At 41.4% G+C, this 16232-nt stretch overlaps 1 protein-coding gene across 6 annotated transcripts; it reads right to left on the bottom strand.

The window, feature by feature from the left end:
- Positions 1–671: 671 nt before the first annotated feature.
- MED28 (mediator complex subunit 28) lies at positions 672–15669 on the bottom strand. Of its 6 annotated transcripts, none has more exons than XR_014493021.1 (5): positions 15063–15669; positions 14164–14230; positions 9750–9862; positions 5762–7983; positions 672–1835 (listed from the first exon to the last, which is right to left on the bottom strand). XR_014493021.1 is itself a non-coding variant. In XM_083367297.1 (4 exons), the coding sequence occupies exons 1-4, from the start codon at positions 15231–15233 to the stop codon at positions 7786–7788; spliced, it is 549 nt and encodes a 182-aa protein (XP_083223423.1). In that variant the 5' UTR covers positions 15234–15669; the 3' UTR covers positions 5314–7785. The 6 variants fall into 6 exon arrangements, 1 of the variants encoding a protein (XP_083223423.1); XR_014493022.1 differs by having other exon boundaries at positions 6348–7983; XR_014493023.1 differs by lacking the exon at positions 672–1835 and having other exon boundaries at positions 5314–6149; positions 6348–7983.
- Positions 15670–16232: the final 563 nt, after the last annotated feature.

The following is a 16232-nucleotide window of genomic DNA, read 5'->3' as shown; positions in this document are numbered from 1 at the left end:
GATCCGGCCCCCGGGCCTTGTGTTTGACATGTCTGATCTACAGTGTTGGAGCTCGTGGTCATGGTAAGCCATGGAGACAGTAGGCAACATGACTTTTAGGGCAGTGGTGGTGGTTTTATTATTATTATTTTTTAAAAAAGTCTGTGCTTGGCAGGCTGCATATACAGGCCTGGTCTAGAATTTATTTTGGAGCATTCAACTATCTAGAGCAGGCATGTCAAACTCATTTTGTTTGAGGCAACTTCTTATAAAACAATTTCCATTAATTTGTTTTAATAAAATAATTTAAATCAATTTTTCACTTGATTTCAAATTAAATGAATTATCTTAGTTGACAATGAGATTTTTTTTTAGTTCAATTGCCAGATGCAATAAACTGGTTTTGGGTATATGTTACTGGAAGGAAAAAGCAATCCCTGCTGCGTTACTGATCCCAGTGATGACCACTGTTTGTCCAGAATGTGAAACGTGAAAGATTGTGACTAAACAAAATTTTAATGTACAGATAATACCACCAGAAATTATTTTAGCCTTTTGTGCTCGCTTCGGCAGCACATATACTAAAATTGGAACGATACAGAGAAGACAGAAATTATTTTAGCCTTTTTAATAAATGTTATTGATGTTAAGCTCACCATGGAAAACATCATATATTGTTATGTATATACTAGGTTAATTATTTAAAGACTGAAGTGCAACATAACTAGATTCCAAATAATCTATTTTTCAAAACACAACAGTCCAAACAAGTAAAAGTAAAGTCCAAATTAAGAATATTTCATTCTTAAGAAATGTTTAATTTAAAGTGGTTTAGTTGTAATAGATGGTTAGATTCAAAACAGTTTTCAATAGTACAAAATAGTACAAAAGATACTATTTTTTTCTAGCATCAGCTAAATTAGACATATTACATTGAGAAAAATGTTTCTCATTTTTTTCCTGTTACCTTTATGAAATCATCATTGCAGAGATATTAACATAGGAAATAGATTATTCTATTATCTAATTTTACCTTCCAAAAGACAGAAGCAGATGAAAAATCTGAGGTTCTTTCCTGTTGGCTTTTTTGAATTTGCTGCTTTAGATTCTAAAAGTTTAGTTCCTACAGAAGTAACCCTGTGAATAATTTTAATGTCCTCCTCTAGTGCAGGGGTAGGCAACCTTGGCTCTTTTATGACTCAACGACTTCAACTCCCAGAATTCCTGAGCCACCATGGCTCAGCTTGGAAACATTTCCCTTTCCCCTCAGCATGGCTGGCTCAGGATTTCTGGTAGTTGAAGTCCATGAGTCATAAAAAAGAACCAAGATTGCCTAGCCCTGCAATAGGCTTAGGAAAGCCAATAGAGGGAGCTTCTTCTTCTTTTTGCAAAAAAAGGGTGCTGGAACGCCATTCTGAGCGTTCTATGAGAAAAAAAGCCCTGGCTGTAACCTTGATAGGTGATGATTGGGTTTTCTTCCTAAAATTCCAAGTTGCCTTATGACCCTGAAGTTCTTAACTCTTGAAACATGGAATCAACAGGTATTAATTGTTGGATGGAGGGAAAAATGAATGAATAGCTTTTAACTGTGATGTTAGCTTTATTTCTGGAAATTCAAACTACAAATTGTTTACATTGGAGTCTGACAGCTTGTGATGCATTTTAAGAGACACTAAACATTCACTTATTGTTTATGCTTCTTTTAGTATTTGTTAGGTTTTCACTTAGATTCCCAGTTTCTCGATTTAGTGAGGTGTTTGCAGCAAACATGTTTCCAGACTAATCTCATTCCTTCCAAAACAGGTGAGTCAGATAAGTATCTCTGCATTGAGTATTTTTTCTCAACTTTTTTCAGTCTGCAAAATAATGAAACATCAAAACCAAAAGACACTCAGAAACCAGACTCAGGGCATCAAGAATGGTTTACAAAATATTTTTCTTTGATGAAAACTTTCTACAATAATCAATATTGCCATTGCTGTTATTAAACATTTATACAATGTGTTTTATATGATATCCTACAGAATAACAAGGAAAGAATCAGAGGTCACAAGTAGCTAAACATAAACAGATTCAATAGTAAGTAACTATTGCCATAAATAAAAAATATTTTAAAATATTAATTTATAATTACCGTATATACTTGAGTATAAGCCGACTCCGAGACCCCTAATTTTACCCCAAAAAACTGGAAAAAGTTATTGACTCGAGTATAAGCCGAGGCTGGGAAATGCAGCAGCTCACGGTAAATTTCAAAAATAAAAATACAGGTACATAACAATAAAATTGCTTTAATTGAGGCATGTGGAAAAGAGGGTCAACAAAAACAATATATTATCAGTATATTCAACAAAAACAATATATTATCAGTATATTCAACAAAAACAATATATAACATTAAAGTATTAACAATAACTTTAAATGTACAAAAACCTTAACTCAATAAGCAACCAAGCTAAAACACAAGCATCAAAATCCTTCAAAACTGGATTCCTCCTCCTCATCTGTATCTGCAAACAGAGCTTCAGCTGTAGCTGGTGTGAGGTTATCATCATATACATTGTCACAGAGTTCGCTGTCATCACTATCACAGTTGTCGTCCTCATACAAAGCAGTGTCTTCACTGCCATCCATAGCATTACTTATGCCACATTTCTTGAAGGCGTGCTTCACCATGTCCTCTGGAATCTCTTCCCATGCATCACGAACCCACTTTGCTATCAGTTCTATGTCAGGCTTCATCATATTTCCATCTTTTGTTAGTCGGGCTTGACCAGATGACATCCATTCGCACCACATCTTTTGCACACGGTCTTTGAAAGGTTTATTTAAACACACATCTAAGGGCTGTAATACAGATGTAAGCCCACCTGGAATAACGGCTAAAGTAACTTGAGAAGACTTTGCCAATGTTTTTATGTCATCAGATGTGTGGGCTCTGAACATATCCCAAACTAGCAATGATGGTTTTTTCTTTAAGGCTGCTCCTGGTGGTCCATTCCAAACTTCTTCCAGCCACTTTTTTGTTCCATCTTCATCCATCCAGCCTTTAACATGTGGGCGCACTGTAATTCGTGGTGGGAATTTGACCTTTTTAGGCAAGGTCTTTCTTTTAAAAATAATGACAGGCCGCAGCTTAGTTCCATTAGCCAAACATGACAGAACAACTGTAAAATGGTTTTTCTCATTACCTGTGGTTCTGAGTAAAACAGTTTTGTCTCCCAAACTTGCCACGGTTCTGTTGCTTGGAAGATCAAAGGTCATAGGTGTTTCATCCATATTCCCAATATCTCCCAGGTCATAGTTATGGATCTTTCTTTGTTTTATGATGAATGAATGGAATGACATCACTTTTTCATCAAGGTCTTTTGGCAACTTCTGTGAAATCTTTGTTCTTTGCCGCAAACATAGGCCATACCTATTCATGAAGCCAGTACACCATCCTGCTGACGCAACAAAATTTTCAATGCCTGGTACTTTTAATTTGTCATCTTTAGCCATTTGAAGGGCACGTAAGCGAATTCCCATGCGTGTTATGCAGTAACCATTTTGACGACACTCCATAACCCATTTATGCAATTCAGTCTCTAGAGCCCCATATGGACTTGTTAAACCACGTCGAGCTTTTTTTGCCTTTGGAATCTTTTCCAACTCAGCTTTCATTTTCCGCCACTCCCTCACTTGTTTTTCATCAACACCAAATTCCCTACTTGCAATACTGTTATTGCTTTTTTCTGCTCTTGACACAACCTTTAGTTTGAAAGCAGCTTCGTATGACCTGCGTCTTTGTTTTGGTGCAGGATTAGAAGTACTGGGATCCATTTCTAACAGGAATGGGGAGGTCTGCTAGGGAGGCGGCAGTCAAGCGTTGTTTCCCTCCTCGTGGGTGTGTGTGTGGGGGGGGCAGTCAAGTGTTGTTTCCCTCCTCGTGCATGTGTGTGTGTGTGGGGGGCAGTCAAGCGTTGTTTCCCTCCTCGTGCGCGTGCGTGTGTGTGTGGGGCAGTTAAGCGGTTTCCCTCCTCAGTCAACCTTGTTTCCCTCCTCGTGCGTGTGTGTGTGTGGGGGGGCAGTCAAGCGTTGTTGTTTCCCTCCTCAGTCAAGCTTGTTTCCCTCCTCGTGCGTGTGTGTGTGTGTGTGTGTGTGGCAGTCAAGCGTTGTTTCCACGTGGGCCCCGGGCTGCGCTCCCTCCCCTCCCCTCCCCTCCCCTCCGGGCTGGGCTTCTCTCCACCTGTCCGCCCGCCGGCGGGCTGGCTGGCTGGGCTGCTGCGCGACTGAGCTCCGCCCGGCGCCGGAATGCAGCGCCACCGCTGGTCCCGGGCGAGGCAGCGAGCGAGCGGCGGCTGGCTGTGAGTTCGGGGCAGCGCGGGCGAGGCAGCGGGCGAGCGAGCGAGCGGGGGGGAGTGGCGGCTGGCTGTGAGTTCGGGGTGGCGCGGGCGGCGGCTGGCTGTGAGTTCGGGGCAGCGCGGGCGAGCGAGCGGCGGCTGGCTGTGAGTTCGGGGTGGCACGGGCGAGGCAGCGGGCAAGCGAGCGGGCGAGCGACGGCTGGCTGTGAGTTCGGGGCGGCGCGGGCGAGGCAGCGGGTGAGCAACCGAGCGGGGGGAGCGGCGGCTGGCTGTGAGTTCGGGGCGGCGCGGGCGAGGCAGCGGGCGAGCGAGCGGGGGGGGCGGCGGCTGGCTGTGGGTTCGGGGCGGCGCGGGCGAGGCAGCAGGCGAGCGAGCGGGGGGGAGCGGTGGCTGGCTGTGGGTTCGGGGCGGCGCGGGCGAGGCAGCAGGCGAGCGAGCGACGGCTGGCTGTGGGTTCGGGGCGGCGCGGGCGAGGCAGCGGGCGAGCGAGCGGGGGGGAGCGGCGGCTGGCTGTGGGTTCGGGGCGGCACGGGCGAACGGGGGAGCAAGCGGCGGCTGGCTGTGGCTTCGGGGCGGTGCTGAGCTGCGCGGCTGCGCGGCCGCCCTCCCGCCCTGCCTGCCCCCTGGCCGGTGCCTTCGGCCCGCAAGCCCCCGCGACTTGCCCGGAGGAAGCGGCGGCGGTGCGGCGCTGCGGGCCGGGAGGGGGGCGCGGCGGGGGCTGCCCCTCCTGCCGAGGAGCCGAGCCCGGCGGCGTGTGTGTGTGTGTGTGTGTATGTCAGACCCGCAGGAATGGCTAGTAAAGGTGGCGGCAGTCCGGCATTTGCGTTTCTCTTGTGTGTCAAGCCCCGTGGGCTCGACACACAGGAAGGGGGGGAATGCCGGAATGCCACTTCCCTACCAGCCATTCCCGTGGGTCTGACACACACACGCACGCACGAGGGGGAGAAACAACGCTGGACTGCCGCCAGCTCTGCAAGGCTCTGCGCTCCCTTCTCTCAGCAGCCTGTTCCGAACGAAGGGACAGTTCTTTTTTTTTGTTCACTGGAGTATAAGCCGAAGTGGAGTTTTTCAGCCCAAAAAGTGGGCTGAAAAATTCGGCTTATACTCAAGTATATACGGTAATATGGTATTCAGCAAATTCTAGGTAAAATGGATTCTTAGTACAAGCATCATTCTGTACTCAATAATTTTAATACTATATGAGCAATAACACCAAGACTAGTGTATTTAAGCCATTCAACTTACAAAGATGCTTATGCAGAACAAAACTGGCTATTTCAGTGGTCTAGGAAACCTAACTATTAAAAAGACATCAACTTTAAACTAGTACCTGAAGAATATTTCAGAGCTAGGAATCCTTCAAAGGATTACATGAAATCTGATACAAGTAAAATTTGCAAGGAAGATTTCACCATAATACAAGTAAACATTTTATTTACATAGATGTAAGAAATGCTGAAGGGACGCGGTGGGTTAGGATGCTGAGCTTGTCGATCAGAAGGTCGGCAGTTTGGCGGATCGAATCCCGAGTGCCGCGTAACAGAGTGAGCGTCTGTTACTCGTCCCAGCTTCTGCCAACCTAGCAGTTCGAAAGCACATAAAAAATGCAAGTAGAAAAATAGGGACCACTACAGTGGGAAGGTAACAGCGTTCCGTACACCTTTGGCGTCTAGTCATGCCGGCCACATGACCACGGAGACGTCCTCGGACAAGCACTGGCTCTTCGGCTTTGAAACAGAGATGAGCACCAGCCCTAGAGTTGGAAACGAGTAGCACACATGTGCGGGGGAACCTTTACCTAAGAAATGCTGATTCTGGGCAATTTACCTTATAAAAAAATCAAAATAGAAAAATAAAGCCAGACAGATATATGTGAAGAGGTTGTGCTTAAATGTTTTCCAGTCTTAAACTATTTGGCACGTTGAAATACTAATAGCAACATTTACACTGTATTGAAAGTTAATTGGCTAAATTTCCCAGTTATTAATAAATAAAATTTTGAGAAGTCAAAAACAATTAACTTACTTTGTAGTTTGCTATAATATAAACTTTGTTGTTGTTAGCTGTGAAGTCATGTCCAACCCATCACGACCCTAAGGACAAGGTTCCTCCAAGCCTTCCTGTCCTCTACCATCTTCTGGAGTCCATTTAAGCTCACGCCTACTGCTTCAGTGACTCCATCCAGCCATCTCATTCTCTGTCGATAAACTTTAGAAAATGCATATTGTATCTAGAAGTAGAATGTTTTTATCTCAGTCACAGCTGAGTTTTGGTCTAAAACATAGGCACACAGTGCAGTAGACTAGAGAATGGTTCTAGTCAAGGATAAATCTGCATGCATCTGATGCGCCAAGTTTTTTTTTATTTCTAAAAATAAATAAGGGCTTGAAGTGCTCTGCTTAATATATTTGAATGTAATATATTTAAATTAGCTCTGAGTCTTAAATTCTTCCTAGGCAAAATCATAAATTTTGCAATTTTACCCATTGGACATTCTCCCTTACCTGCCCCAGTTTACTTTTTATAGATTTCAGAGAAAAATCTCACTACATATCTACCTTATCTGAAATGTTCTTATAATATCTGTTTAAACAAAGTAATAGTATAATTGTAGTCTGCTCCTGCAATAGTCTTTGTCAACATGAGTACAGTTAAGCTCAGATTTAGAAACAATTTCTATGTTGAATTGTTACACTTAAACACAAATAAGTGCCAACTATTAGAGTATTAAAGTACTTTTAAAAGGAAGAAAACTAAGAACAATTTTTAAAATGCCAACTCTTATTATTTCTATGCAATATGTAATAGGATCTTCTTAGGGAAACGGAATCCTAATAAATGGTCTGTAACAAAGTTACATGTATGTTTGTATATATAAAGTTAATTTATCACATAAAAATAAAAACTGCTTTCACCAGATGTTCATTTGTAACATCATTAAAATAAAGCTAGATAAACATTAATTTGTCCACGTGCATTTTTAATTTATTTAAAGCATACAGCTGCCCAAATCAAAAAGTGGGTTCAGAAAGTAATTTTTGTTTTGTATTAAAGCAATTCAGATTGTGACATATGTCTCATAGGCTTTTTTTTTTTCAAGAATGTTTTAAGCACGGAACCAGAAGCTGCAACTGTGCCAAGGATATTAAAAGTACCGTGATTCCAAATGATAATGTTAATGGCATCACTTGATTTACAGAAGTAAAATTATATTGGAAGCTCATAGGATAAACGGTTCTTGCTCCTTAGAAGAAAATCTCCAAAGTCACAAAGAGATATCAGTTTGCAGGTGATAGAATAAAAGAAATCATACTTTCTGATCCATGCAATGACAGCTGTAGCCTCGTTTAGGTTAGGCTCCTTGGTGTCCATTTTTTCAAAAACAATGTATTTTTCAATATAAAATATCCAATATCATGAAGGTCTAGCAAACTTTATTCTGGCATTTCAGTGATGCTTCTTTTCACGTTTGCTTGTGGGGTGCAGGAATATTGGCTGAAGCTTGCTCTAGATAGGCTAGAGGTCCCTGAGGCATCTCAGTAGGTTTCTTCTGCTGGATATTAATATCATCTAAAACTTGTTGCCAATGGCGAAGTTTTCCCAAGTGTTTCTGAATTAGTGTTTCTTTCCGCTGTAATTCATTTCTCAGTTCTGAAACATCCTACATGAAATAGAACAATATAGGAAAGAAACTAAGAATATCTCCTTGGAAAAACATTTGCATTTGAACAAAAATAATTACAAAATCTTAGAAAAACAACTATCCTGATATGTTTCAATAAATTATCTGAATTATACTAAGAGCTACTTTCTTTCCTTAAATAACTCATGATGAATTTTGTTAAGAGACATTCTACCTCATTTTCATTACTATTATCTCATAATAGTTCTCATGTGTTGCACAAAATATTTTTTTTTCTTCATTTTTCATCAAGAACTATGATAAATTATGTTTATGGATATACTGCAATAATTTTTGGCCATAATAAAAGTTTAAGCTTCAAGTTTATGGATGTGCCCATGAACCCGTTTTTGGAGTTTTGTTTGACATTATGTCCAATTTGCTTTTTTTCCTCCCTTTTTTGTTGTGTTCCAATACACACAAAGGGAATAAACCTGTGTATAGCAAAACATGTGTTCCTGCAATACTTTTCTGTGAGAAATACTTGATTTTCTGAAAAAAATTCTGGGGTGCCAACAATTTCGGCCATGACTGTATTTCTTAATCAATAGGTAAAAAAGTAGAAAGAGAAAAGAGAGGCAAAAAAGAGAAGAGAGGAAAAAAAGAGAATAGCACTGAAATACAAAAAAATAACATACAACTTAAAATATATATCCCTCCTAATTTAATATATTTATTCCCTCAATTTCCTATTCTTTTTGACCATAGCTGAGAATGTATTTAATCTATTTAAACTTTAAGCATTCCATTCAATAGATCTAATCATCTAATCCTTTAACTCTCATTCAAAACACATTTTTATGCTTTTATCGTCACATTTAAATCAAAATAGCATCGGTTTCTTTTTCAAAAAAGTCTGCTGTGCGGTTGCTGTTCACAGTCCCTGGCCTACTGGTTTGCTGCCGTTCAGTCCCCGATCTAGTAGTCTGCTGCTGTTTGCAGGCCCCGGTCTACTGCCATCCACAGCACCCGGTCTACTGCTATCCTGGTCTGGATCTGAGCCCGTCCACAGACGAATCAGTTAGGTGCCTCAGACATGACACAAACAATACTACTTAGAATGGCTGAAATTTTAGTACAAAAAGAACACAAGGTGGGTTGGCAGAGGGAAAAACATTCCAAAAACTAATGGTTTTCTTCAAAATCTCATTTAACACCATAAATTTAACAGATAAAATAAAAATACCTCCTATCCTCCCACAAGAACTCTGCTGGTTGGCCTGGGGACCAACTGGGGGAGTTCCACCCTGGATGGGTTCTAGATTGATACACATTTCTGCCCTCCCTCCTTTGCTCTGTTCTCCACCCATCCATCTTTCTAGTTATAATATTGATGTACTATTCTCATTGTGTTCCATTTTCATTGTTTATTTATTGTTCTATTATTATACTTCTATTTATGCTCCTTTTATTTTCTTCCTTTTTATTATTGTAAATCACTTAGAGTAGCCCGATGGCAAGATAAGCAGCAAATAAATTTAACAAATAAAATATATTATACACATTAAAGATAGCAAATCATCATCCTACTACAGTGATCAATCAGCTCTACACCAAGCACCTTAAAATATTCTGATCAGAGTAGATTCAGTCCTAATTTATGTAATAAATGAGTTGTGGCTCATAAGTTTTAATCCCATTTGTGCCTCCTAGCAATGTTCCACATACTGTATTATAATTACTGTGTTGTAATTTAGCATAGAATCAGATATCATGCTTAAGCCTACAGCTATCCATATCCTTACCTCCTTAATTACTTGGTCTGGTTTTTGGACAGATAATTGTAGTCTTTTCTGTAGAAAAAAGCATTCTGTTTGTCGTGCAACTTCTAAAAATTTCTGGATACATTGATCAACACCTAGGACATGAGCAACAACAGTTTAAAGCTATTAAAGAATAAAAGTCAGGACAAATACTATGTAACTTTAACAAAATTAGTTAAAAGAAGTGTAAAATACTTGGGTCTACATGCGTAAAATGGTGTAAAACAAAAGGCCACCTGCTGCCTCATTAGCAACAGAAGATGGCAAAGGTCAGCAGGGGTGGCAGAGGGCAGGGGAGCAAAAGGGCAGAGATTAGGGGAGAAGAGATAGGCAGGGGGAGTTGAAACGGAGGTGAGAGTGGCAGGGCAGAAGCATGAGGTTTTCACTTAAAGACTGCAATCAGGAGTAGTGGAACAGCAGTTGCTACGTGTGCTCATGTATTGTTACATCTATTGACCGCATGACATTACTTGGTGAGAAAAATTCTAGTCCTAATTAGAATCATTAAGCAAGTTATAATTTCAGGTTGTAAATTGGGTTGGGGGAATGCTATGTGGTCCTGAGCTTTATGCTTGGCCAGGATGGCATACGTTCTCCTGCCTTCAGCAAGGGGTTGGACTAGAAGCCCTGTGATCCTACGTTGTATGTTTGTGACACTGGAACATTCCATAAAATGAGGCACAAAATTTCAGTTCTACCCACTCCAGTAATATTAATTTTACTACCCATAGCTCCAACAGATATTTTTAGAAGAAATCCCTAATTTTACCCACCTCTTAAGGGTCAATAACTTAAATGAAAAACATCTCAATCATATAACCAATCAGAATAGAGCTGGAAGGGACCTTGGAGATCTTCTAGTCCAACCCTTTGCTCAAGCAGGAGACCATATACCAGGGGTCGGCAAGCTTAAAGAGCCACTTGGACCCATTTCCCACAGAAAACACTGGGAACTGCAAAACCCTTTTGACATCTGAAATGAAGATAACACAGCATATATCTTTTCACGTTTATACTATGTATAAAAAAAACTATAACGTGTTGCATTTATGAAATCAATGAACTGCTACAAAGGAAACAAATTTTTATGCAGGAGAAAGAGGGGGGGGAAACCCTTTCTCCTTCATCCCAACAGGTGAAAACAATTTCAGTAGCTTATCTACCATCACTGCCCTGAGTCCTTCGGGAGAAGGGCGGTATAAAAATTAAATAAATAAATAAATAAATAAATACAGCATAATTATCCCCATACCTCATCTCTTAATTAAAAAACATTAAAATATTTCATTAAATGTTCTTTACTAAAAGTTCAGTAAGGACAACCACATATATTCATATTTTCTCTCTTTCTGCCCTTGGTCTGCCAGTCCTCTTCCCCCACTCAGTGTGTGTGTGAGAGAGAGAGACAGACAGAGAGAGAGACAGAAAGGCACTTGCGCTTCCCTTCTCCCCCTCTCCCTCCCTTCCTCTCTCTTCCTCCCTCTGCCCTTGGTCTGCCAGTCCTCTTTCCCCAGTGTGTTTGTGTGTGTGACAGAGGCACTTGCGCTTCCCTTCTCTCTTTCTCCCTCCCTCTCCCTCTTTCTGCCCTTGGTCTGCCAGTCCTCTTTCCCCAGTGTGTTTGTGTGTGTGACAGAGGCACTTGCGCTTCCCTTCTCTTTTTCTCCCTCCCTCCCTCTCCCTCTTTATGCGCTTGGTCTGCCAGTCCTCTTCCCCCACTCAGTGTGTTTGTGTGAGAGAGACAGAGAGAGGCACTTGCGCTTCCCTTCTCTCTCTGTCTACAGTTGTGGACCTTCTGGACCTCCGTCTTATTGCAGGTTCCAACCAAATGCTTTGTATCTCACTGAGGTCTCTGGGCTGTAGCCAAAATAGCTGCAATCGGAATATGCAAATAAAGCAGCGTTACACTGGCATTGAAGGCAAGCGGAGGCAGCGGATGGAGCAGGCAGGGCTCACGCCTAGCCTGCCGCTTGCCCTTCCTGTGGACGAGGCAGTGGCGTCCTGACAGTGGGAGATGGAGGAGCCCCACTGGGCGGAGGTGCGGCTGAAGAAGCAAGACCTGGGCACGGGGGAGCGAGGGAAAGGCAAGTGGGCCAGGGCGGGAGCAGGTGCCATGGGCATCGCACTGCTAGCAGAAGGCGGCTCTGCGGCAAGTGGCAGAGGAGAAATGTGGGTGGCAGCCGGACTTGCTCACCAGGCTGCCAGCTCCGAGTGCTTAGCTAGCACGAAGTCTGTTAGTCCAAAGGAGCTTCTCTCTCTCTTTCTCCGTTCCCCCCCTCCCTTGCTGCATCTCCGCCACCAATGTAAGCCCTGCATGCAGGGAAAACCCAGCACCGGGGACTAATTGTTTACCTCTTCTGGACGATGGGAGAGGAGTGGGCTGATCACCTTCCTGGCAGCCAGGATTCCAGCGCGCCCTCCCAGCCAGTGGGGCCAATGGTAGCGCCGGCTGGGGATCGCAGGGGCTGTGTTCCCTTGGGGCCACAGCTTGCAGGAGTGCTGGCCCGCAAAGCGGAGGCTCTGGCGGCCACTCCCAGGGGGGATCCTGGGATTACACTGCGCGGCTCCCCGGCCACGTGCGCTTTAGACAGGGCCAGCCCAGGAAAGGGACTTCCTGGCCGTGCTTCTCCCAGGGGATGGGGCACTCGGGCACAGGGCCAATCAGGAGACATGTGAGTGAGAGGTAGAGAGGGGGGGAAGCGCAAGTGCCTCTCCCTGTCTGCAAATGGCGAAGGAGGACTGGAGCTGCAGTAGAAGGCTGAAAGAGCCACATGTGGCTCCAGAGCCACAGGTTGCCATATACCATTTCAAATAGGTGGCTGTCCAGTCTTTTCTTAAAAACCTCCAGTAATGAAGATTCTACAACTCCTGAAGGCAAGGTGTTCCACTAATTTTCCTCAGTTAGGAATTTTCTCCTTAATTCCAGATTGCTTCTTTTTATTTATTGAAAAGTTTTACAGTACATTTTTAAAATAAAACTCACTCACTCCCACTCCCCTCCCCCCAACCCTCCCCTCCCCGACTCCCCAGAGCTGAATACAGGGTATAAACTTAGAAATTTAAGCTACAATATGCTAACAACAAAAATAAAACATTAAATTCTATCGCACTTTAACTCTCCGTAAACATAACTATATTACTAACAAATAACTAATAACTAATAATACATCTTATAAAACCACTACTTATTCAAATACTAAATGAAACTTTAGTCCCATATTCTGAATATATTCAATCCATCTTCTCCATTCCACAATATATCTGTTGCGATTGTTCTTTCAAATATGCTGAAATCTTTGCCATTTCCGCCAAGTTAGAAATTTTCAAAGTCCACTCTTCTATAGTAGGCAGTTCCTCCTCCTTCCAATATTGTGCTACTAAAAGTCTTGCTGCCGTAATTAAATTCAACATCAATTTAGTATCTATAACAGTAAAATCTGTAATAATAACCAACAAAAACAACTGTGGAGAAAACCTTATCTTTTTCTTAAATATCTTTTGCATGTTCCACCAAATTTTAATCCAAAAAACTTTGACTTTTTTACAAGTCCACCATATATGATAATACGTTGCATCCTCACAGCCACACCTCCAACATTTAGGCTGACAGTTCGGATACATACTTGCTAATTTTTTTGGGTCTAAGTGCCACCTATAAAACATTTTATAAAAATTCTCTTAAATTTTGAGCCTGTGTAAATTTTACGTTTCTGACCCAAATCTTTTCCCAAGTATCCATTGTTATCACCTCCTGAAAATTCTGGGCCCATTTTATCATACAATCTTTAACAAGTTCCATTTCTGAGTCAATTTCTATCAATGCATTATATATCCTTTTTATATGTGCTTGACCTTGATCTCTAATTTGTTTTACCAAATTTCCATCAGTTATCGAAATACAGATTGCTTCTCTTCCATCCATTGTTTCTTGTCGTGCCTTCATGTCACTCCTAGTCCTTCTTTTCTCTACATTGGCCATACCCAATTCCTGTAACTGTTCTTGATATGTTTTGTCTCTAGGCCCTTAATCATCATAGTTGCTCTTTGCACTTTTTCCAAAGTCTCAACATTACTTTGTAATGTGGGGACAAAAACTGGATGCAGTATTCCAGTTACTAAGGCTTATAAAGTGGTACTAATACTTCACATGATGTTGATTCGGTACTAATACTTCACATGATTTTGATTCTATACAACCAAAGACTGTATTAACTTTTTTGTCTTTACCGCACACTGCTAGCTCAATTGGCCACAATTGGCTGTTATGCATTCACTAATATTTTTCAGCACAATTTCAAAAAGGTGAGTATTCAACTCCAGCCTGATCAAAACAGAGAAAAAGAGAGTATTCTGCATATAAATATTCTAAGTTAAATTGAAGATGAACACTCAAACTTACCAGTTCTAATTTCTTCTTGATCTGTACCATTTACATAATCTTGACTTACAAGGGATGCAAAGCAAGCCTGGATAATTACAAAAACCATTTATTACAAAAGTAGATATTAAAAGCTTTATGAAGGTAGTGTTTTTTTGGCATACATAAAGCTATACTAAAATATATTTTTACTTTCTTGAAAAATACTTCAATGATATTTATTTCTTATTCTTTGTTCTATTAAAAATGGCAAACAAATTAAGTAGGTTCCAAACAAATACAAAACACTTGTTTGTTTGGATGAAATAGGCTCCATTTTTCAGATGAAGCTAAATTCAAATTCTTACAAAATATGGAAATTTCACATACCATAAAGCATTATTTTTACTCTACAAAAAGAAAGGAATGTCTCTTAAACAAAACCAAAAAAATATGCTTCTGAAAAATCAGTATGATTCATTTTAGCAGATAAATTAATAATCTTCTCCCTTTCTTGCGATAATGAGTTCAGGGTGGTATCCAGGAAGTTCTTTTTATCCGCATAACCACCACCCCGCGAGATACAGTAGACTGAAAGTGATGATCGGGCCCAAGGTAACCCACAAAGTTCCACAAGCCAAGGGAGATCACAGCCATTATCATCCCACACTGGCTTGTATTAGAAGGAAATGATTCCTTATTCTGATGAGAAAAAATATTTTGTTAATATAGGATTAAAGCGCGCCTCTATACAAGCTGGCAGCCATTTAAACATAGAAATGGAAGCCCACAAGAAGGTACTCTCTAGCTAGCTACTTCATCTCTATAGTAACCCTTTCGTCCAAAAAAGGACGGCAATAGTCCTGCGTTTCCCTACTTCCAGTGTCGGTCTTTCCGTCATCTCTATGGTTACGGGGAGGCCGTTGGCTTGCATAGCTTACCTCAAAAGAAGCCTCCAAATCATCCACAAGGGTACCGATGGAGTTTCGCGGACCCGTGGGGTTCGGCGGAAGGAGTCCCGCGGGTACCGGACCTCCAGGAGCCACCGGAGGAGGTGGCGGGGGAGGCACCGGGCCCTGATTCCCAAACATCCCACTCAGTCCAGCGGCCATAGTAACTTAAGGGGAAGTTGGAACGATTGCGCAGGCACAAGAGGAAATGAACCCGCGCTGCTACATCACAACATCGCGAGATGAGAACCCAGGGGTGGGGCCTCAAGGGTGGAAAAGGCCTTTTTTTCGGGCTTCAGTGGAAATAAATGGATGGATGAATGAAAAAAGGTGCAAAAATTATCAATAATGAGCATGAGCAAGTTTTTGAGATGTTGCGGTGAATAGCCTCTTCCTCCAAAGATTTGGTCGCTACGTGTGGATGGTCTATACACGTGTCGGAGAAGTTTCCTTCCCAGCCCAGGGTCTCATGATTTTCATGCGAATCCCTCCCTCCCGCCACCTTTCCCACATCTGCCACTTTATATTTCTGCCAGGAGCTTGATTTTTATTTTTTTAAGGAGCAAATGGTTGTTTATTATCTTAACAGCGAAATAAAATTTATGATCTGCCTTTGTGCAAGGCTAACGAGTGCGATGACCATATTTTATTGGAAAAAGAAATGAAAAATTGGCAAATCTGCAAAAATTCATAAGGATCAAGGAAATTATAACTTTGCTTAATAGGAAATTAAAGAGCAAAACCAAGAAAAACTTCACAAAAGTATTTTGTAAATATATTTATAAATATTTATAAAAATATTGAAAATCAAGCAGTATTTGTAAAAATATTATTTCTAATAAAGATTTTATTGATTTTCTTTTACATACGTTAACTTTTCAACCAACGAGCTGTCTAGGGTCAACAATGTTAATACATATTCAATTCCTAATCCTTCATTCTTTCCTCTAGCCAACTGCTAAGCTTGTAAGCCGCCCTGAGTCTTCGGAGAAGGGCGGGATATAAATGGAATTAAAAAAATAAAAATAAAATAAAATAAATCCCAATTTTGATAGTAATCTGTATCTTTTTTATCTTTCAGTCTCATAGTTAATCTATCCATCTCTGCGCATTCCAGTATTTTTCTGATTATTTTTTCCTCTGGTGGTATTCATTCATTCT

This window comes from Vipera ursinii (genome assembly GCF_947247035.1).
Source record: "Vipera ursinii genome assembly, chromosome: 7".
Classification (NCBI taxonomy): Eukaryota; Metazoa; Chordata; class Lepidosauria; order Squamata; family Viperidae; genus Vipera; species Vipera ursinii.
Note: the sequence above shows the minus strand (reverse complement) of the source record. Positions and strands in the feature narration are given on the sequence as shown.

Coding starts and splice junctions, on each gene's coding strand:
- MED28 (XM_083367297.1), bottom strand. CDS start 15,233: ATGGCCGCTGGACTGAGTGGGATGTTTGGGAATCAGGGCCCGGTGCCT. Junction 14,231..15,062: donor ATTTGGAGGCTTCTTTTGAG/GTAAGCTATGCA, acceptor GTAATTATCCAG/GCTTGCTTTGCATCCCTTGT. Junction 7,984..9,749: donor CAGACCAAGTAATTAAGGAG/GTAAGGATATGG, acceptor TATTTCATGTAG/GATGTTTCAGAACTGAGAAA.